Genomic DNA, 23,035 nt, shown 5'->3' on the forward strand with positions numbered 1-23,035 from the left:
TTCACCTCATTTTTTGGAAAGATATCAAGGTGACCCAGGTTTCAGAGGGTTAAATATCAAGGTGGCAGGTGGGCTTCTTAATTTAATGCCACACAATATTCCTCTCACCAGTGTGGAAAGTCCGATCCAGAGATCGAGCCACGATTCGTCCATCGTTCCTGTGACATACTGCTCTTCGGCTGCTGAGGTAATGGACACCAGGTCTCCTCCCTCCTGCACGCAGTCATGTCTCGCTGCCACCCAACTCTTACGGGTGTCTGCCTTCAGCTTGTAGCAGTTGGAGCCGTGCGGGTTCCAGCCGTTCGCCAAGTCACACTGTGGGGCAGGATCCGCTAAAGAGAAGAAAAGAAAATGTGTTTGAATAATAAGAAAATGTACAGTGGCTGGTAACTCACCGGGTTAAGCGTGCGCACCATGGCATCCGTTAAAAGAGAAAAAGGAGAAATGCCCAAAAATATCTTGAAAAAATTACAAAAACGTATGAAACATATGAAAACCATGTATCTCAAAATGTGAGGATTTGGATTTTTTTTTGATAAACTGAAGGATAAAGTGCTCCCTCACTTGTTGAGAACATTCTTTAAGCTAAAAAAACTCTTTTAAAACCTTTTTGGATCAGCTGGAAAAGCTGAAGACGGAGCTGTTTATCTGACAGCGTGAAAAGTTCACTTATTAGAGATATGCGATTCTCACAGGACAGCCGCACTACAAACATATGATGGTCTTATATGTTATGGTGCATTGCTGTAGGTTAAACTACTAAAAGTTCACAAAAACACACACATCCAGACAGACAGTAAAAAACTAGGCGCTGGACAAAAGATTATACAAGTGGAGGAAAAAAAACCTCATCGTCTGATGCATGTAACATGAAACGCAATTGAAATATTGCGTAATTGAAATATTTATGGGAGCATAGTCTAGTGTGCAAACGTTTTTCTCCATTTGTAGGTTAAACTACCCAGTCGTACACAGAGGAGTTCAAGTTAGCACAACTTTAAACATCTACAGCAGTGAAATGCACAATACACATTATTGGAGAGGTGATATTATTCCCAAAATACAATCAGGGAGCATTTTACTGCATGACGATGACTGTTACTTTAAGTACTTTGAGTTCATTTTGCTGGTATTACACACTTTTAATTAAGAAACTTTTAAATGCAGAACTTCTAATTATAGTGAAGTATTTTCAAAGTGTGGTATTAGTACTTTTACTTTAGTAAAGGCTCAAAATACCTCTCCAACACCTAAAACTGTAGTTAATTCCCCATGTTCAGCCCTAAGTCTTGGAGGACCATTCACTATCTGACCTGAGCAAATTTATGTTAGAACAGGATCCACTTTACATGAAATAGTAATCAAAGTGCTGTGTTTTGGATAAATTCAAAACTTCAGAGGAAGCACTTGTGCGTGAATGAAAATGAGTATTATTATACTTACATTACTATAACGTTGACGTTATTTTTGTTGGGTAGCTGAGGAGATAATAAAACAAATGACATTGCTCTAGAACAGTGAAACTTAACTTATGACTCGTGGGCCAAATCAGGCCTGCAATGAGGTGCTGGGTGGCCTGCTCACCATTTTCTAACTCACAATGAAAATAAATTGATTCACACTGAGAACTTTGTTGCACTTTGAGGGTAGAAAGGTGCCAGAGTGCATAAAAAGCATCAAAATAGAGTCTCTTTACATAAAGTGCCAGGGAGAATCTCACAGTCTGTGTTAAGCTCTAAATGTCCTTGAATTCAAGAGACAGCCCTGTGTACAGCAGACACTGACGGGTCAAAAAGAGTCAATTTATTTATTATATAAACTGATAAATATTATTAATATTTCTCTCGTTAACTGGCCCCCCAGTCAGAGCAATTTGGGTATCCCTGCTTTAGAACTTATGATTGAAAGGGTAAAAAGGAAAGAAAGAAAAGAAGAAACCTAACAGGCGTTTTAAGAGTTTGTAGCTTTACAAATTAAAATCTAAAACAGTATGGACTCTGGTTGGAGGACTTACGGTTCAAGTGCTTGCAGATGTATTTCCTTTTAATACCGCAGGGCTCGTCATTCCAGCGTCCAAAGCTGGATCCTACCACCTGACCGCAGTCCTCCCCGGGTTCATCACCCCAGTTATCAGGCTGACCTGGCATCCAGTACCTGCAACAGGAGACAAGTCGTTTTTGGATGTTCAGTAAAAAGACTTCCCTAAGCGTGCAGTTATCACACATGTATTGATGTTTGGATGTGTTTACTGCTTTTTCGGATGTTGGAACAGCATTACATACTCTATGTAGGGTATATACGGACTTCCATCACTCCACTCCCAGACGCCTTCTGTAACTTGGTCATTCAGGCCAATCCAGTAGATCTCTGTGCCGATCTGTGTCCTCACCCACAGCTAGAAATAAGACATTAAAAATAAATGATCCCAGGGTGTGAAGAGTTTTATCAAATCTTATTTTCGGAAGCTTGCGTGCATCATCTCACCCTCTCACTGATGTCCTGGATGCTCATCAGGTTGCTGTTCTGCTCCAAACAATATGCATTAGCTTCACTCCAAGACTTTAAATTAGTTGAAAATAAGTAACATTTATTCTCATGCTCCCTCCAGCCCTGCTGACACTGGCAATGTGCTGAAAAACAACAATACAACATACTGTTACGTATATAAACAAAACATCACACACTGAATAGTAAAATAATTTACAATAAAAGGGTCATTACTTAACTAAAAAGTCATTTTGGTTTCACTGCACCGTCAAACACTAAGATGTAGCTTGAATGTTACACACAGGGGTCTGTTCATCACAATTCTATGTTATTTAAAGATTTTAGTTGATTGCTTTCAAAAAATTCGCACTTGTGTCGAATTGATGCATCATTACTCGGAAGTCGTAATGGAAATACATCTGAGTCAGCACAATAAAAGTACTGAGATTACATTTCATGGTTGATAAGTAAAAAAGTGTCCCAGTTGATGTGAGCTTTCATAAGTTAGTGAATCATCTCAATGGCCATCAGTCATAAAAGTCCCATGACAGATCCACAGTCCAGTTAGTCAGTCAACTCATACAAATCTTTGGGTAATGTTTGACTTTAACAACGTAAAAAACAAGACACTATAGAATCACATGTTTTGCACGGGTCAGTTATGGGTCAAAAGACCACAAGAAAACCTCCACCGATGGAAAGTCAAAATATTTCCGCCGAAAAAATGTCCTAATAAACATCAGACACCAAAAACCTGCTCTCAGTCTTTAAAAGACTAAAACATGAAGCCCTTCAGCATTGGTGACCACGGATTTTATTATAGTTTATGACAAAAAGATGTGGTAGCAACTAAGATTGACTGTCTCGTAAATCTTAATCCTTTATTATGTTTTACTATCTGTACTTTATTGCTCTGTAAAGCACTTTGAATTGCCCTGTTGTATGAAATGTGCTGCAGAAATAAAACTGCCTTGTCTGAAAAATAGTTCAACAGCTAAGCTTTAAAAGTTTTGGAAGTCTGTTGAACAATAAATCTTTTTATTACTTTGTTCTCATAAGCAGACTATTACTTGTATAGATTATGAAGAAAAAAAATTGAAGTAACGCTTCATCTGTGATATCTGTAAGTTAATATACTGCTCTAATTACTACTGAATAAAATATAAAATATCGGAGCCTTTTTGATTTTCACTGTTAAAAATCAATCGACAATTTTTTTTTTTCAATCCATTGTTTTGTTACTTGCCAAATCAACATTTTTATGCAACAAGATTCTGGTTCATACAGTCTCCTTTCTATATTGGGTCTGCACATCACATTGTCCATACACTTCTGATTTATGTAATTCATATTAGGGCTGGGTGATATGGAGAAGTTCGAATAACACAATATTTTTTGACCAAAAACCTTGATATCAATATTGGTACAATATCGTAGGGTTGACTATCAGTGCTTTCACAAACTATTTACACAATGAGATTTTTGATAAATAATCATCTTTCATGTGGATAAAATGAATAAGTGGGTAAAGGAAAATAATAAAACAGCTGGTGAGTTCAGAAAATTACATCACTTTTCTGTAATGCAGCATTTAAAACCAGGGAAAGACAACACTTCAATATCCAAAATCTAAGATAATATGTAGTCTTATATTACAATAGATATAATATTGATATATTACCCAGCCCTAATTTATGACACAAAACATTGCAGAGGGAATAAGTAATTTAAATAAACGTTTAGTACACATTTTTTAATGTTCTAAATACACTTGTTTTTATTTTCAGGATTTACAAATGAAGGCTCAGGTTAATACTGTGACAGATTTCATTCTCAGGGATTAAGTAGTAAAGAGCTTAACAAAAAATGTCATCAAAAAGTGACTCACCACAAGCAAGAAGAGCAGAAAGGCTGAGCAGCTGCAGAAGCATCCTCTGTCTTCTGTCCATTTTTATTTTTCTGCGTTCACCTCTTAAGGTGTGTTCCTACACATCCTAAAAAGTTTTTCCCCAAACTCCTCTGAACCTGCAGCGTGTGTGTGTGATGTGCTCCAACTCCCAAAAATCAAACCTCTGAGCATCTTCTCTTTGGTTCTCCTCTTTTCAGCATCCGTCCAGGGTCCAAAGACTGAAAGCAGTAAAAACACAGATGACAAACACTTGACCTCTTGTCTCATTTGCCAAATTACAACCTACAGTAACCAAATAAAACTTAAATGATTAAAAACAGTCAGATATTTTTGATTCCATGTTGTGCAATAATGTAGATTAAATATGAATTGAATTTTCTGAAAACAAAAATTACAATTACCAATAATAATTACAAATTTGGGCAAAATAGACATATTTTCAAAGGATTCAAAATGTATTTTACAATGTTATATTTCACAAAGAATACTTTTCTTCCAAATGTTTCTTATTGCTAAATGCATTTTTAATGTACAACACTGAGTTTACTAGTGACTATGTAAAATTAATAAAATGTACTTACCTAACCAGAAGATTAAAGTGCTTGCATTTTCCACATACAACTGTATTCTTTGTACTGAAAAATAATTGTTAAAAATGGCAGAAATTCTGTAAGTTCTGTACTTTAGGCCCAAAGACAGTACATAATAATAATAATAATAATAATAATAATAATAATAATAATAATAATAATACAAACACACAAATGTCATACAATTTGTTTCTGGAACATCATTAACAATCAAGTTACGTAAACAATTTATACAACAGGAGCTTCAGGCAGCGTGCACATCACATTAGAAACAGTGAAACCACAAAGTCCAGCAGACAGTTTATAACAGGCACATGTCAACTGTCAATAAACTTTATACTGCAAATCCTCTGCCTCCAACTGTTACTTTTTAACTTGTTTTAATAGGATGTTACAAAACAATAAACGCAAATTTGATATAAAATTCTGAATTGTTTTGCTCGGCAGAGACATTAGAATCAGAAAACTCCCAATGCTTACTTTACCAAAAAATATTAATGTTATGATTCTTCATTGAGGAAAAAAAAGCACACCAGATGGTGCAAAGTATGAGGGAGGATGAGCCGAAGTCTTTGGTTCCGAGCGGTCTGATGTGCTTGTTAATGGTGACTTTTCATAACAAAAGTTATAATTCATTTTATAATAAGGGTCATTATCACAAACTTGAAGTGCTTTTTTTGGACCTAGTTTATTATCAGTCCTGACCGGAAGGCAAAAATTTGAAGAAAAAATTGAAGATTCCAACCAATAATTTTACACAAAACTTTATTGTACCAATTTATACCAATACCACGTAAATAAAAGCACAAGATGGAAGCTGTCAGGAGGAGGAAGAACAACACAAAGTACAGTAAAGTTTACAAAAGACTTACCAAAGAAGATTCTGGCTCATTTTAGAATAAAGTTGCCAATAAGTTTTTCTTCAGTTTTGGTGTAAAACATTAGGTCAATAATATGCACTAAAATTAAAACCTGCAGGACAAAAAGTGTGCAATCATGGGTATATTTCTCATATAAACCAAATGTGTTTTTTTCTGTTTTAAAGTAGGTCTGTCAGCCTATTCTGAAAAACAACGCCGAAATTATTACATTTAGATAGAAATAGGCATGAGAGTTAAATAAACATCTTCAAACTTATAATATGAATAACATGAAAATCTCCATTTAGGACAAAAATATTCTCAGACTTCACACCTATTCTAGCAAAATAGTGCACAGCAAAGGATTAGATAGTGTAATAAAGGATAATACCAAAGATACACCTATTTTATTATACAAAATGTCCATATATTAAAATATAACGCAACCATCTGTAGGGACAAACTTCAGCTGCATCTCATACACACCTGAAAGCACTCTGATTAGGATTTCTGACAGTCCAGCTATCGTCAAACACAAATCTCGGATCTGAATATCTGTCCTTGTCAGTTTGAACAGACCTCTATACAAAAATGTAAAACTGAAAAAGAACCGGAGAGGTGCAACCGTATTGCTCGGATCAGTCCTATAGTCATCAAACTCTGTTCTGAGCTCAAGGTTAAAGTTCCCCTCCAGCCACGTTTTTAAGTATTGTTGATATTTTGTTTGACTTGGTTTTCCCACATAAAAAATGAAAATAATAATAACAATACATTAGAAAAAAAAACTCTGAAAAGGGGCTGGAATAGGAGCTGGATATACTCTTTCTCCCTTATTGAGAAAATCTGGACCTGGCCTCCATTCAGCTGCTTGCACATCAAGATGGCTAACCTTAGAGGAAATATCAGAAAGATTCAGCCATACACATTCAAGCCTTAAATCCAGACTCACGTGAGGAGTCTGTTGTGCACCAAACTCAGCAGAAATATCAGAATGCTAATTGTAGTTCACTCCTTTATTTATGTTGTGTCGTAGTTTGTTAGCTTGTAGGCTAACTGGCAGTTGCTGATGCAGCTTTAGTGGTTGTTAAACATCCGATAATATCTGCTATAATGTTACAGCGTGTTCACACTGGTCAGGATCGCATTCAAAAACTGCACACTCTACGATGTTAGCTGCCAAAACGTTTCACTGTGTTTATGCAGATCCTGCTCTCTGTACTGACAAGTCCACTCTGTGCTGGAGGTTTCAGGTTTCTTTGCTGGTGTTGTGTTGATATGTTTTTTTCAATATTAGACAGCGTCTGGCTTTCGTAGTAGTGCAGGGTACATTTTAATCTCAGGTTTTCAGTAGGGGAATGTGAAAACACCTCTCTAGTGACAAACTTTGCAAGACACATGTCAGTATATTCAAGGTCAGACACTTTAGGGGACATGAACAGAAGAAAAACACTTTTAGTGAGTGGAGGAGGACTTTAAGGAAGCGACTCAGGATTCAGCAGGTGCTTGAACTAGACACATTGTTTATGTGTTTGTGCACTTACATCCTACCCAGTGACTGATTTTTTCCCCAAACAGCCTTAAATGATTGTTCAAACACAATTAATTACATGCAAATCCCAGTTAAAACTGCTGCGATGTGATCCAGCTTGCTGTAGTTGATCTTTTGATAGATTAATTCTGAAATGCACCTTTAAAAGTCAAACTGCTCTAACAGATGCTTTTACTTCGCCTGGCAGAAGATAGCAGGAGTCCTGGAAATGCATTTGACATCATAAGATTGTATATTGGATTGACTGAAGAAATGTTTTAACTGCATACACTGCACTGCAAACAAGGTGCTGAATCCAGTACGATTTTTTTTCTTGTTTTCAAACTGCCAATTTGTCACGCCTCTGGTTCATGAAAACAACTGCAGAGCCAACGAGTGAACCAGAGACGGTCGTCAAGAGGGGACCTTCGAAATGCGTTCATACTGGCCAACTATACAGTCCGCATTCAAGATGTTCAGTTCATTTATTAGTTCTGAATCCAAACTCACCTCTCACTCTCGAGATGTTAGTAATAAATACTAGTAGGCTCAGCCACTATGTTCCCTTAAAAAAATCCAAACTATGTCAAGGCAGTCAAACTGAAGAAAATACAGTACAAAATACTACATCACTGATTGCAAATAACACCAGCAGAAGTCAAAAAAATGTCTTGAATGTATAATTTCGTCAGAGAAGACTTCAGATTTGTCAGACGTGCACTTCAAGTCAGTAAAACCTCCCTAATATTCCTCAATCACTGTGTGCAAACCGAACGTCAGCCTGTAACGGATTAAGGCTGATGTTCAGACAGTGGCGACAGTAATGAAATCACTCTGTCAGTGTCTGTGTGCTTTGTGTTGTGTGCTTGTGCAGTGATCACATCTGACGGTGACCTGACAGTCAGTCACCTGGTAAAAAGTGGAGCGGCGGTCACATGCAGTTGGCCACGTTGCTGGAGCCCTGGCCGACGTCCCTGATCTGGCTGACGTGAGATGAACAGACAGCCACTCCGGCTCCGGCACGGCAGTGAGACACTGAACCCACCAGCTCCCATCTGAACAGCAAACACATAGAAATCACAACAGAATAAGAAGAAGAAGAGACAGCATAACAGTCCTGAACAGCAGAGCACTATTTTTGGCATTTTTGCTTTTATTTGACAGAGACTGGAGAAACAGGGGTATGAAATACAACAGTAATTCCAAGACTGAAATCTAACCCAGGATGATGTTGCAGTGATGCAGTAATGCAGTAATGCACGGTAACCACTTGACTACTAATGCCCTCAATACAGCAATATTTTTGAGCCAGGTCTCTAACTGCAATTAAAACGATTCACTATGTAGCAAAAAGTTACCAGTATCTAGAGACATTGTCTTTACATTTTTAAGATAAGCAGCTGATTTTCTTACATATCGTGACAGACATCGGCGACCAAGATCGTTTGGAAATTAGTGAAACAGAAAAGTGCTACGGGTTAATTGGTCCCCGTGTAATTATACAAGTATGTAACCAAAAGATCAGTCACACAGGCTTTTAATCATAAACTGTACATAAAGACAGACAAGGAGTCATCTTCTTCACACACTATACAAAAACGAAGCCCAAATATCTCAGATACAGCAGCTGACATCTTGCACTGACAGCGTCATTTTTTTTAGCTAGAGTCTGTAAAATAGTTAACTCTGTGGTATCATTTACCCACAAATTTGCTAATCCTTGGATAGTGAACTGGTGGCCTGACTTACTCTTCTTCTGATTGGCTTACCCTGACACTCTTACCCTGACCCGCGTTTGATGCCAGTGGGTAACTGTTTATTCATGTTGCTTGTGTTTTCTTATATATTTATGCATTGGTGTCCCTCAGTCACTGTAATATTAGACAAATGCAGGTGCTGCTATCCTCAGCTTGTAAGGACTGTCGAAACACAGAGAGTCTTTAGTCCTCAAAAGTCATACTGGATTATCAATGACCCCACATGTTCTCTATGACTACTTTACGCTAAAGCCTTCAGAAATTGCATGTTAAACAAATACGATTTGTAATCAGTCTCAGTAGTTGTGTTGTGTGTAGATTCATTAATAATCCTCAAATTGCCCCTCGAGGGACAAATTAAGTTTTCTGAATGTGGCTGAACCTGTTTAAAAGACAGATGCAAAAGACAACCAGTTGCTTTACAGTATGACACATTTCTCAGATATTCACAAATTGCTGAAGAGCAGTGGATGATGGGAGGTTTCTACTATAAAAACAGGAAAGCCCAAAATCATCCCAAATCCCACCTCAATACATTACTATCACATCTCATCCCATGCTCCTCACGAATTTCCACCTCACCTGTTCATTCGAGGCTCAAAAGCCTCCACTGTGTTCAGGTAGATGTTGCCATTGTGACCCCCGACTGCAAATACTCTGCCCATTACAGTGGCTACCCCGACTCCCCCACGCGGGGTGGTCAGCTCAGAAACGTACTCCCAGCGGTGCATTCGGGGGTCAAAGCGCTCTACAGAGCTCAGGGGTGAATTGTCATCAAAACCACCTTTAGGAAAGACAAGAGACAACTATTAAGAAGAGGGTCAAACCGGAGACTGGCATGTAGGGTATTACTTCACATGAACACACTAAAGGAGTGACAACCACTCACACTCTTTTTGGAGGATTATGTCGTTAGTAATGGAGCAGACAGAAGACATGTATCCAAATTAATCTGCAGCTACTGACCAGGCAAAATGCCACAAGAGACGTTTAAATGAACCCCAAATGACTCTTCAAATTAAAGTGCTACAATAAAAATCCTAACCTCTCACTCAATCAGTAAATCAGTTACCAGATTGCTTTACAAAACATTAAAATTGTCTACCTGATTCATGCAGTTGTGTATAAAATTGCTGGGTGTGTATCTAAGACACATGTGACCTGAGTATGTTTGAATAAAACTTAACAGGAAGAAACAATAAAACAATAACAATCAGTGTCAATCCAGCCACTGCGGTTAAATGTGGACAAAACACATCTTGAAAGTACTGTATGTGGCTCCAACCAGCAATATCAATATCAAGTGATCGGATGTGAAGACGTGAAAAAATGTATTCCTCTCACCCACTACATAGAGGCAGCCATTGAGCTTGCTGACTCCATTTCCAGCTCGTCGCTGTCCCATCTCGCTAACCTGCGTCCACTTGTTGAGGTGTGGGTTAAACCGCTCCACACTGGAAAGTGACGCCACACCATCGTTGCCTCCCACTGCGTACACGAAACTCTAGCAAGGAGAGAGTATAAAGAAGTGAAGTCAGGACTATATATCATACGGTCACAGCTAATTGGCATTCCTCTGCAGTGGACATTACCAAATAGTAGACTGCAGCCAAGACCTGAATTGAGTGACGGTTCTATGCAGGTTCTGATGAATGGATGAGAATAAATAATAGTTTTCCCCCCATGACCAGAGGCTGAGTCCCTGCAGTCGTGCTGCATGTCCTCCCCTCTCTCTCTCTCTCTCTCTCTCTCTTTCAAACAAAAAAACTGTCCTATCTACTAAAAGACTGAAAAGCCAAAAGAAAAAATAAAATAAAATAAAGAGAATCTTGAAAAAACATTAATTTTCACACTGGGTGGTGTTTTTTTCTGACGGTCATGGCTACAGACTATGTGTGTAGCTAACCCAGGTAAAATGACAAAAACCTGGCTCAAATGATCTGATTCAATCATTGTGAATGAAGTGTAAGAAATGTGAGAGAAATGACAGCATGGAGCAATAGACCAGCTACTTTCTGGCAGTGATCTGTGTGTTTTCACTGCTCTAGCCAAAGTAGCATCGCACATCATCATCGAGCTAGAACTGACTTACAGCTGCGAGTCAGCTTTCTCTGCTGTGAACATTTCTCTCTCTGATAAAGCAAGTTGAAAAAAATTTATTGAAAAAAGGTATTTTTTTTAAGAAAGAGAGAAACAGCTAATCAAAGCTCCTTTTTTGAAAACTGTATTCACAGGATTCTGTCTCTCTTAACTTTAAACACAGGCCTTAGGTCCATTATGCTAGGACGAATTGTATTTATGGTAAAGATAGCTATTTGTTTTTTATGTTTTTAAACTCCCTGTGTCTTTATGTCAAAAGTATCCTACTTTGAAAATTGACAATCAATATTGTTGAAATGATATGCAAATGTTTAGGACACAACTCTGAATATCTTTTCTGGGGGAAAAAAAATAATAACTGGTCCTCTTTGAGTTTTAATTGGATACCCCTGCCCAGTCTTACCCCCAGTGCCACAGATCCCACTCCTCCTCTGGGTGTGTTCATTGGAGCCACAGCGCTCCAGCAGTCACTTTCGATGTCGTAACGCTCCACATCGTTGAAGCAAGAGTTGTCATCGAGACCCCCAATAGCATAGATGGGACCGCCCAGAGCTGCCAGGGCTATACCCCTCCTGAGAAACACACACATCCTTGTTTAGAGCAATAATTCTGCCATTACCCAGTACTAGTGAGTATATATACTATAAGAATTGCATGTTAAGGTATTAATCTGCTCTATTTCTGAGCATGTAAGGCTGTAAAAAGGAACATTTTCTGATTCCACAGAGTTTAAAACTCAGACTGGCAGCTTTTGGAGTGTGAAGAACATTATGTTCAATGATTACGTCCCATATTTGAAATTACTTTGTCCAGCTTGGTGGATTTGGTTGCCCAGTTAATCCTACTAGCTCTGGCAAATTTTAGTGAGCTCCACCGCTGTTATGCTTTTATGTCAACATTTTCAAAAGTAAAAGTGGAGCTAGAAGTTAAATAGTATCAGTTTTAAGACAAATTTTTAAGAAACAGTTTTAAGAAAAATTCTGACAATGTTATTTAAAAAGTTAGACTGCATAAGCAGCTAAAAGTTGTAAATTTGTTTTTTGTATCACAATTTTTATGTGTTAAAGCATGAGATTTTGAAGGCCAAAACAGAGAGGAAAAGTGTTGTTTTTTTTTTAACTTGGCCACCTCACTGTAATAGCGCCCCCTTCCAAAATGTGAGCCACAGAAGACAGTCCCATTCGTCTTCAGTATAATGTGCTGTCTGTGTACCTTTTGGTGTTCATCGAGGCTTTCATCATCCACTTGTTGGTGAGGGGGTCAAACATCTCCATGTTGCCTAAGTGTTCGTTTCCATCATGGCCGCCAACAGCATAAACCTTCCCTGAGGAAACCAACGTCAAACAGAGGTTATGAGCATTTGATGCGTCCATTGATTACGTATAATCCATGGTTCATTATACTGAAAAAATGAAATTATTAAGGCTTTTTTGACTGGTGACTAATCATTTTTTACAAACTAAATGTTTTCAGTTGGTATGTTGCAATGTATAGTGGATGCACACTGAAGTTCATATATAAAGCGAATATTTTATATTCTAAATTATCTCATAAAAACTCAAACATTAGGGTTTTGTAGATTATTTCTGTACAATATACAGTCAGTTGTCAGTTTATAGAAATCACTGAACACCTCTCTGTATAACACAGCACAACAACACTGCACCAAAAATATAAGTATTAGCATCACTATTAAACAGTTAGAAAACAAAAAAGGATTATAACTGTCATGAAGGTAGTATTTGTTTCAAGACTGTTGCATGAGACTGGCACAGTTTCAGCTAGTTGTACCTGATAAAGCAGTGAAACATATGTCATAAAGTTTCCCCCTGCTTTGCAGTTTCAAAACCAAACTGTCCAAATCTTTTGCTTTCTGTAGCTTTATTATACACATCCCTTCTTACCTCCCACAGATATTACACCCACGTGACGCCGTCTGCTGTTCATTTCAGGACCAAAAAACCAGCTGTTTTTAGTGATGGAGTAGCACTCGATGCTGCGAAACGGGTCACCTGAACCCCCGCGGCCACCCACACAAAACAAAACCCCTGAAGAAGTGGCAGCAAAGTACAACAGTTGTTAGAGTGAGAGAACACATGAATACTTAACACCAACAAAACCTAACAATTACCTTTTTTAAAGGGTAATTAAAAGAAAACATAAAGTCTATAAATGAGAATCTCTTATATTTTTGTAAATTTACTTATGTACCGAAGACACCAAGAAAGTCATTTAGTTTCATGAATGTAGCTGTGTATGTTTTAAAAAGTGCTGAATGTTACTACAAATGCCATAAAACCTGTCGTTACATGTTCAAAGCCAAACAATACCATACAAGTATTACCTGCAGTGTGTTTCCGGGGTATTGTACGGACCGAATACTCAAAGTCCAGCACCACCTTGTTGCTCAGATGCAGGTGGTAATTCCTGGCTTCGTCCATCAGGTCGCGACAACTCAAGTTTCCTTTTATCATCTCGTCCTTAGCCACTGTTCCAGTCAGGAACTCAACAGGGAGCAGGGGGAGGCGCACCTGAAGGAGAGACCAGCGTACACACTGTGTTATGGTCGTAAAAGTGATTACATAAAGCTGGGACCGTACATGTAACACAATTTTACACAATTTTATGAAGCTAAACCTTCAGGTAAACAGTAAAATGTGTCATAAAATCTAACTTCACGAGCACACACACACACTTCCAAACACAAATGCAGAATTTAAATTAAATTCAAGAAAATGGATCATTCATTTAAAGAAGCGGATCCAAAGGTGATAACCTTTGGCTACACACTCTCTAACCTGAGACATGATCTGGTCCAGCCAGGCCTCGTGGTGCTGTGGATTCGCTTTCAGCCATTTCACTGCTGCATTGTACACCTGTGTCTCCGAGTGGATATTGAGCTCGCTGGAGGACAATAATGTGCGCAAGTGCTGGGGAGACACGCACGTAAAGTCCTCACACTCCACCACTTCAGTGAAGTGTTCACACGCATAGCGGTCTGCCATGTCCATCAGGTCCACGCGATTGTGGCTCTCAGCAAAGGTCCGAACTGCCAGGCAGTTTGTGGGGTGAAAGTGGGCTTTCATGTACTCGCAGCAGGCTCTCGCCACCAACTCCACCTAATAGATCCACACACAGATGAAGCAATTAAACAGATGATCTCAATGTATTACAAATATACTTATGATCTGGGTACAAAGTGTCATCACTTTTTTATTACTTGAATGTGTTAATTAAGGTTACGCGCACTGTGAATTGTAAGCTAATATATTCATTTTCATATATTCAATTTATTTTATCACAAACATCACATGGTTTTCATTCTGCACTTTAATGCCCATTCAATGGCTCTTTTATTCTTGGGTTTTTTATATACATTCTTCGATATCCTTTTCACATTTTATACCACTTTTAAAAGTATCTTTCTATCTATAAGAACATGTGCGTGCGGCCAGACCGGCTTAGCACGACAAACGACAGAGAAGGTTGCAGTACGACACACATAGAGGGAGCGTGACTTCGTTCTCTGCTCAGGATGTCATTCACTATATCTTTACAAAGCAAACAGTGGTTTGCTGTTATATTAATGCTTTGAATAGTGCATACAGAACCTTTAACTTTTTATTGAAAGTTTTGATCCACATAGTTCATGTAAGATGAGGTAAACAGAGGCTTGCTGACTGATAGTATTTGTGTTTCTTTACCTGGAGGATGCAGGCAGCATAAAGCAGAGGCTGGACATTGTCCACGGTTAATGTGAGCTTGGAGGAGTAGGCAAAATGCACCAGGTCCTGGATGGCATCACCATCAAAATCCTTGATCTCTATCAGTTCCTGCTTAGCCTCAGACATCTCTGACAGGAACATGGCCCTGAGGGAAGAAAAAGCCACTTAGACAAGAACACCGAGAAACCTCCACAAAGCTTTGTGTTCTGCAAAAACATACAAACACGACATTAGTCATTCTTTGATTTAAAAAAAAAAAAAAAAGTATTTGTGACATTTTTGTGAAATGTACCCCTCCAGAGTGATGCAGGACCCTGAGCCACTCTGTGTACATTATCCAGCTTATTACACTACTATTTACTAAAGAAATCAATAATTTTACAAAAAACATTGGTTTTAAATAATTGTATTGATTTAAATAGGGTTTTACTGTGTAAATTGCAGCGGTATATTATTTGAAAATAACAGATTGTAGAATGCCACAATTGATCAATCATAATCAAGTAATTAAGAAGCCATGAAATAGTTACATAATATTTGGCTTTAAGTACAGTATAAACCAAGAGGTTCCATTAAATCATTATAGAGATTAAATGTCCATTAGTGAAAAAAAAAACTACTTATTTCTGTCTATGCTTTTTTGAAAATTTGCTCTTATAGGCCTACATCAAAATATATTCAGATATCATACCTGAAGTAGGGGATCACACAAGCCAGCACTAGTTTGTGGCATGGTATCAACCTACTGCCAACCTACAGAAGGAGACAAACACCAAATACACATCAGAATAAAAGTATACAGCACTAATAAGCTCACTGATTATTCATTTCTACAGGATGTTCAGAGTACAGTGATTTGAAAATACATTAAAAAAATACACTCAACTAAAAATTGTGATTAATTCGCCTTACATTTATAAAATATTCATTGTGAAATCACAACCTCTAACCTGACACTGAAAAACAGGGGTGACAACAATTGATCAGCGATCAATTAATTGTTTGTTAAGAATTTAATCAAACATGTGAAATGTAATCAGTTAATCGACAGACTATGAAATGCTGTCAAAATATATGCAACATGTTGCTGTGAGCTTTGACTAAGTATAAAACGCATTTGGTATTGTTTTAAACAAGCAACATTTTTATATTTTTTTTCCTGAATAATGATTAATTGATCTATTCTTCATTTTACCTGTTAATCAAATGAGGAAACTGCTTACAATTTGCAACCCTACTAAACGACATAAATAAAGATCAGTTGAGATATAAGACAAACAAAACTCCCTTCATTCGTGTCTGGACAGCGTATGACCTACCTTCAGCGTGACGTCACAGAGCTCTCCTACTTCATAGAAATGCCTGAGAGAGTTATGGAAGTCCTTCCAAGCCTCGTGAGCCTCAAAGATAAATGACCCATCAGGCTCACAGTCGGCTTTCGATGCTCTGTTTCCAGGACGCTTCTCCTTGGGCTTCAGCTGCTTGGCATGGTCTGGCACCACATCCCCAGGTGCCATAGCTGGCTACAGGTAACAACACCTGTAAGACAGATAAGAGTTTCAAATAGTTTCAAACAGAGGGATCACTTCTTAACTGAAGATTTTCTCATTTTTAAATCACAGTTCATTTGTTAATTTGAAGACATCTTCAATTTTCGGAGCTTGCAATTGGCATTGTTGTGGTTTTAAAAAAAAATGACTAGGGATGTCCCGATAAGGATGAGAAGGATTGGTATATGGTCCAATCAATGTATTTTTTAACTGATCGGGATCAGTCATTTAGAGCATGTGCAAAGCCTGATGTTTTGTTTACATCTGCCGTCATACAGATGTGGTAACAGAGGGGATGATATGTGGAAGATATTCAGGTTTTATTGTGATGCTGATTCTCCAGTAAGCAGAAACTGTTTTTTTTATGTTCAACTTACGCCGCTAAACCACTTTACGTGGAACTGAAATTTTTGTTGTTCATTTTTGGTTTTACTATAATTCTGGAATAAGTGGAACTCACCGACCGATTATTATTTGCTTTGACTGTGAATTTTAAAGTAAGCGGATTTGTGATAAGAACCATTTAAAATATTTTTAGTTTGTTTACGGTTTTTTATTGAAAAAAAGCTGCACTATGCGGATTTCTAATAAGAGAAATAAAAGATTTATTTTGTTTAATAAAAACTGTGCTAAGTTAATATAAACATATGTTTTGTTTATTTACTTTGCGAAAACAGATGTTGCACTAAGTGGATTTGAAAGCTATTTCTACAGACATTTTAGTTTGTATAATTATTTTAATCAAAAATAATGCTGGTGAAATTGAAAGCAAATTCCAAAGATATTTTCATTTGTTTACTAGGTTATTTTATAAAGAAAAAAATGCTGCACCGATTGGAATTGTGATAAGAGCCATATAAAATATTTTCAGTATGTTAACTTTGTTATTTTGTAAAAAATAAATTAAAAAACCCTTAAGGAACTTCAGTACTTGAAGTGTGCACTGTGCAGCTGTATTATCCAGGTAAAAACAAGTGTTGGAACAGGATCAGGGCCAAAAAACTTGATCAGGCCGTCCCTACAAATAAATAATTTCAGGAATTGAAAAAATATATATATTTATAATAACCAATACAATTAAATGGATAGGCTGTGAACAAAGTAATGCATAACAGAAGAATCACCCATTCCTCACGAAAAGCAGGCTTAATTTCCACTGCCATTTAATGAATCATGTAAGCATAACTTGCATGTCTGACATAGAAACTGCAACTCGGTGCAAATAACATTCTCCAGGCTTCAATAGGAAACAAAAGAGAAATTAGCGGTGGGGGACACTGCCTGCCAGCAGAGCAAGTTTGGTCTGTATTTCTCCCCCTTTCAGTGTCACTTCCCTTTTACTCATTCAGCAGAGACAGGAGCCAAATGTGGACAAAAAAACAGCAAAAGCAGATTCCTCCAAGCTAACAAGGCACACCATGTACAAAATACTGTGCAATCAAACCCATAAAAATTCCTACCTATTGCTGAATCTGATGAAAAATCTCTATAGTTGATATGTCACAGAGAAACTGAGAGAAGACAGCCAGAGGCCACACCTCTACCCACATCTTACAGATGATGCACTGTCTCTCTTTAAGGTTATGTCTGAATAGACTCAGTGTATCGCCCCCTCATCACTAGTCCTCTCAGCTATAAGAGGAGAAACATCAAGTTCCTTCACATGCACTAGTGATCAAAGGCTCTCCCTCGAAATCTGTTCTACTTTGTAGGCTCGTGGGTTGGCTTCATCTTTGAAACCACACGTAGAGACTCAGTTAGAACTACTGAATTTAAAGACACGATTGAGAAACACTTTCATGGCCTTAAGATGATAACATCGTCATGTTTTATTATTTATAGGGAGCGAGATTATCAATAATTTAACAACAGATGTATCGCACAACTCCACCGAGGTTAGAACTGAAAAACAGTGTGTGGCTACAGCAACCTCTTTTTAAATTTATACGCATCTGCAGCTGTGTACAAAGGGGACGCCCACAAAGTTACTAGTATACCAAAGTAGGTACAATGGTAGACGAGCTACACCAAAGTGCAGTGCACTCATGTGAAACTACTGTTGTCATGTTAAATTACTTAACCCACTTGTCTTGGAGCACACAGCAACTACTCTTAAATGCTTTCCTGGTTTGGCCTTTGATCAGTGTATTGTGACTGTAATTACCCACTAATGAGCTTGCTTCCTGGACACTGAATTACTATATTTTCCTCGCCACCTTTTAAGACACTGAGGGTGCGGCCGCTTGTGAAAAAGTAAGATTATATTTGTTATGCAGTCAGCTGATTTTTTTCCCCACATTTATTTAACCCTTTGTGTGGTACTTCACCTTATTACATATCACACAAGCACCTCTGATGTTTCCTCCGATCACATCACATAAGGAGCTTGCAGAATTGTTTTGCACCTATTTATACCTCAGTTGTACACATTGCATGCTGTCTGCAATTAGAAGTGTTGGAATGAAAATAAGTACATTTACTCAAGTGCTGTAGTTAAGTAAAAAATTGAGGTACTTGTACTTTTACTTGTGTCTTTTCTTTTCATCCCACTCTATATTGTGCTTTTTAATTCACTACATTTATCTTTAAGATTTATTTACTAGTTACTTTACAATTTTTTTTTGCATAAAAAGCATAAGAGTGTATGAAATATGATGTTTTGGTATAAATTACACCATACAATGACTTATACAAGTACAGCTGAAATGATGAGTATATTAATTCAGCTGATTGCCAGCAAATTAATTGGCAACTATTTTGATAAACATTTAAGTCAATTTCTTGTTTTTATCTCTTTTTTTTTAAAGCTTTGAGTTTTCAGGTGTTTTTGTAATCTTTTGGATTGCTCACTTTGGCAACTATGTCAATAATCACTAAAGTCATTTTCTGTTCTTTTCTTTTCGTTAATACTTTTAAGTTTTGGAGGTGAGTTTTTTCTGTATGGGGTACTTCTACTTTTCATACTTTAAGTGCATTTTTCTGATTAGACTTACTTACTTTTGCTTAAGTAGAATTTTTAATGCGTTTTAACAGAGTACTTTCACAGTGCGGTATTACTACTTAAGGAAATTAATACTTCCTCCACCACTGGCAATCACTGCATATTAAGTCCTAAAACTAGCCCTATTTACCCAACTATGTGCCAAACGTGCCCAAAATACACAACAGGGGGGTGACCCATGTGTAGAAAACATGCTCTTATAGTGACAAGAATATCAAGAGAAGAGGTAATGGATGCACATATGTTAGATAACAGCTAAACAGTTACAGACAATATCACACACACACACACACACACACACACACACACATACCTGGTTAGTTAGCTATTTGATGTAAACGATAGCTAGCACCTTCAGATGTCACCTAAAATTATTTTCAGCCTGTCGATACTTTTTAGGTGACGGTATGACACCAAAACAAACGCATATTAATGGCAGCTGGGTTAATCTGGCACAGCAGTTGACAAGAGCTGAAATAAACCCTGAAAAACGCAAACAACCACACGTATAACAGTTTGTGAAGATGAGCTCGGGTTATCAACATGTTATGGTATGTTAATACAGCCGCATACCGTGTTAACATCGTGTTGTTAACGTTGGACCACATAGCGGTGTCTCCCTCTCTGAAACCAGACAAAACAAGACTCAAAACAAATATAAAGTAATCAAGCGTCACTCGACGGAAACAAAATTAACGTTAACGATTAGCGTTTTGCTAACAGTACCGAGCAGGCAGATTAGCATCCGTGCGCGAGCTAACGTTAGCTGGAAGGGAAAGGAAACGATTTCACGAGGAGTTGAGCGAAAATACTACACACCAAATGGCACAAGTCACAACAACACGTTGTATAATCGTCACATTGAGTCAAAAATATTTAATTTAGCTACCTCATGTCGCAGCAAGAATTAAGATGCCGGCTTCCTAAAGGGGAATGTTTGGTATTGGCACGTTTTGTTGTGATTCCAGGGGCTTCATGGGTATTGTAGTTTTAAGGGATTACCTGAACTACAGCTGTGGGAACTTCCTTATAATACATCCATGAAATTAAGTTATCAGTGCCTGGGGCTGAATAACAGCAGGCAGGTTCAAGCTAGTTATTAAGTGTACGAAGGCATGAAGGAAGGAAGACATAACTAACTAACTAACCAAATAAATAAATAAAATGATAATGGCAATACTAAAATAAATAAGTAAAATACTCAAATTGTAAATAAGAGGTAAATGAGAGGATAACAGCGCAAAGTAAAATAATAAATAAATATGTTTAAAAAAATAATAAAATGACATAGACAGTAGTAAAACTATGAAGCAGGCTAAAATACATGAATAATGGTCAATAGATAAATAAAGATGAATTAAACAGGTCTCGCTATAGAATGAGACACAGTGTCTCAGTGAGATTACCTGTATAAATAAAGCTTAAATGAAATAAATTAAAAAAGCCAAACTAAAGTTCTATTGAAAGCCAAACTACAAAGGCTTTTAATTGTAAGACACTCTGGCTTTTATTTTTATCTTTTATTCTTTTATTTTCTCCTTTTTAGCACTCAAATCTTTTCTTATTTAAAGTTTACTCTTGCTCCTTCTGTAAAGGGTGGATTTCCCTGGTTTGGGATGAATAAAGTCTTACGTTAAGGATAAATTACTTCCCATGATATTGCTAAAATAAATGATAAACAGACCCGCCTCTCCTCTCTGAATCTCTAAAAACAAAGCTGATTTGCCCGTCACATCATGGTTTAACTGCAACAGTTTATTTGTTCTGAAACATCGCCACAAATGGGATCTGCAGCATGAAAATTATGTAAAAACATGAAGTTATGGCAGATAGCATCACATTCTTAAGTTGTGATTGAGTTCCTCTCTGGCATTTCAAAATAAAGCACTAAACTGAGTGATGCCAAAGTAAGGACATGCTGGAATGTTATATTGGCCAGTTAAAGGTGGAGTCTGTGATTCTGGAGGGAGATTGTTTGATATTTGAACCCAGCATCCACAGAAAAAAACCCTTTCCCTCAGTGCTCCTTCAGAAGCTCGAGTAATACATAGTACGTTATTTAAAATGTATTATTGTCACGTGCAGCTCTGTTTATCACGGGTGAAGACATGGAAGAGGAACAGACTGTTATTGTTGCCAGGGCTGCATATGAACATCAGATTTTTTTTTATTTGTACACACTGAACAGACAGCAAGCACACCATGAGGAGACATTTGCAGAATTTGACAAAAAGTGTTTCAGATTAGAGTCTCTGACTGCATCTTTGTATCTTTTATAGAATTATAACAAACATATTCACTTCCTGATTTGAGCTCCGTTTAGTGCACATCAGTGCAAGGGGTAGGTTTCATTTCACCATTGGGGAAAGATGCATGTGAAACTAGTGTCTGGGTGAAAAACATATTTTCATGCACCTGTTTGTGCCTTTTTTGCATCAATTTAAAGTTGATTAAATGCCTGCAGAGAGTGGTGAAGACTGCTGAGAAGATCATCAGGACTCCACTGCCCTCTCTGCAGAGCATCTACCACCCCTGAAGGACCCCACCCACCCCCAGCACGGTCTGTTCACACTTCTACCTTCAGGCCGGAGGTACAGAAGTGTGAAATGCAGGACCACTAGACTAAAGAACTCTTTCTTTCCCGCTGCAATCAGACTCCTAAACTGCTGACAGGAGTCCACACAGCAACTACCTCACACACACGACCTCATAACTGTACCAGACAGTTTACTACTCCGTTTGCACATGCACAATTGCACTGTTCAAATTTGCACTGTACTGTTTTATTTGCACTGTTCTTTCTACTTCTATTGTAAATTTCTAAATTTCTTCTATTGTAAATTTTAAAATTTCTATTTCATATTTCTTTTATATTTGCTAAACGTTAGGCATTCTGTGGACAGCAGAGTAAGAATTTCATTGTACAGGGAAACATGTTTCCATACTGTGCATATGACAATAAACACTTTGAATCTTGAATCTTGAATTATATATATATATTTTATATAGTGTCAGCATTGAAAGTTTTGTGAGGTCACACTGACCTTAACCTTTGACCACCAAAATCTGTTCAGTTCATCATTGAGTCCAAGTGGAGGTTTGTGCCATATTTTAAGGAAATTCCCTCAAGCCATTCTTGAGATATCATGTTTATGAGCATGAGACAGATGGAAGGACAACCTGAAAACATAATGCCTCCATATATCGCCAGTGCAGAGGTATTAAAAGTATAGCTACAAAATATCACTGATGAGGTTCAGGCCCATAGGTAAAGAACTTAAATACCTAAAATATTAAAATTTGCAAGAAACTGTTATCACAGCACTGTTACAACAGCTAGTGTAAATCTTAACACTATTTTTAAAATAAATATTACTGTATTTGAGATAAGATTAAAACAAATACTTAGCATAAAAATAAGATTTGTGGGGTTTAAAGGGAAAGATTTATACTCTGTCAGTGCCTAATGTTGACTAATTTCTAACATAACAAGGTGTTTTTTCAGACAAATAGTGATACCCATCCAGA

General features: G+C 37.5%; 2 protein-coding genes across 3 annotated transcripts; both read right to left on the reverse strand.

Moving 5' to 3' along the window:
* Positions 1 to 223: 223 nt before the first annotated feature.
* LOC121960077 (C-type mannose receptor 2-like) lies at positions 224 to 2,542 on the reverse strand. The gene is made up of 5 exons (XM_042509677.1): positions 2,485 to 2,542; positions 2,283 to 2,395; positions 2,015 to 2,154; positions 262 to 332; positions 224 to 229 (listed from the first exon to the last, which is right to left on the reverse strand). The coding sequence occupies exons 1-5, from the start codon at positions 2,509 to 2,511 to the stop codon at positions 224 to 226; spliced, it is 357 nt and encodes a 118-aa protein (XP_042365611.1). The 5' UTR covers positions 2,512 to 2,542.
* Positions 2,543 to 5,734: 3,192 nt separating this feature from the next.
* Positions 5,735 to 20,466, reverse strand: klhl8 (kelch-like family member 8). 2 transcript variants are annotated; one of them, XM_042509617.1, is made up of 13 exons: positions 20,397 to 20,461; positions 20,081 to 20,131; positions 16,276 to 16,495; positions 15,648 to 15,709; positions 14,936 to 15,101; positions 14,030 to 14,350; positions 13,576 to 13,762; positions 13,136 to 13,279; positions 12,444 to 12,555; positions 11,635 to 11,803; positions 10,476 to 10,635; positions 9,714 to 9,915; positions 5,735 to 8,429 (listed from the first exon to the last, which is right to left on the reverse strand). In XM_042509617.1, exons 3-13 carry the CDS (start codon positions 16,471 to 16,473, stop codon positions 8,306 to 8,308), a joined length of 1,845 nt encoding a protein of 614 aa, XP_042365551.1. In that variant the 5' UTR covers positions 16,474 to 16,495; positions 20,081 to 20,131; positions 20,397 to 20,461; the 3' UTR covers positions 5,735 to 8,305. The 2 variants fall into 2 exon arrangements, with proteins under 2 accessions (XP_042365551.1, XP_042365552.1); XM_042509618.1 differs by lacking the exon at positions 20,081 to 20,131 and having other exon boundaries at positions 20,397 to 20,466.
* Between the last annotated feature and the right edge of the window lie 2,569 nt (positions 20,467 to 23,035).

The sequence above is a fragment of the Plectropomus leopardus genome, chromosome 20 (genome assembly GCF_008729295.1).
Source record: "Plectropomus leopardus isolate mb chromosome 20, YSFRI_Pleo_2.0, whole genome shotgun sequence".
Taxonomy (NCBI): domain Eukaryota; kingdom Metazoa; phylum Chordata; class Actinopteri; order Perciformes; family Serranidae; genus Plectropomus; species Plectropomus leopardus.

Excerpts from the sequence above, each read along its gene's own strand:
- klhl8 (XM_042509618.1), bottom strand. The coding sequence starts at position 16,473 with ATGGCACCTGGGGATGTGGTGCCAGACCATGCCAAGCAGCTGAAGCCC. Across the intron at positions 15,102-15,647 it reads TGTGTGATCCCCTACTTCAG|GGCCATGTTCCTGTCAGAGA; the intron begins GTATGATATCTG and ends TTCTTCCCTCAG. Across the intron at positions 13,280-13,575 it reads ACCCCGGAAACACACTGCAG|GGGTTTTGTTTTGTGTGGGT; the intron begins GTAATACTTGTA and ends CCACTTCTTCAG.
- LOC121960077 (XM_042509677.1), bottom strand. The coding sequence starts at position 2,511 with ATGAGCATCCAGGACATCAGTGAGAGG. Across the intron at positions 2,396-2,484 it reads TCCAGGACATCAGTGAGAGG|CTGTGGGTGAGGACACAGAT; the intron begins GTGAGATGATGC and ends TCTTATTTCTAG. Across the intron at positions 2,155-2,282 it reads CCGTATATACCCTACATAGA|GTACTGGATGCCAGGTCAGC; the intron begins GTATGTAATGCT and ends CTCCTGTTGCAG.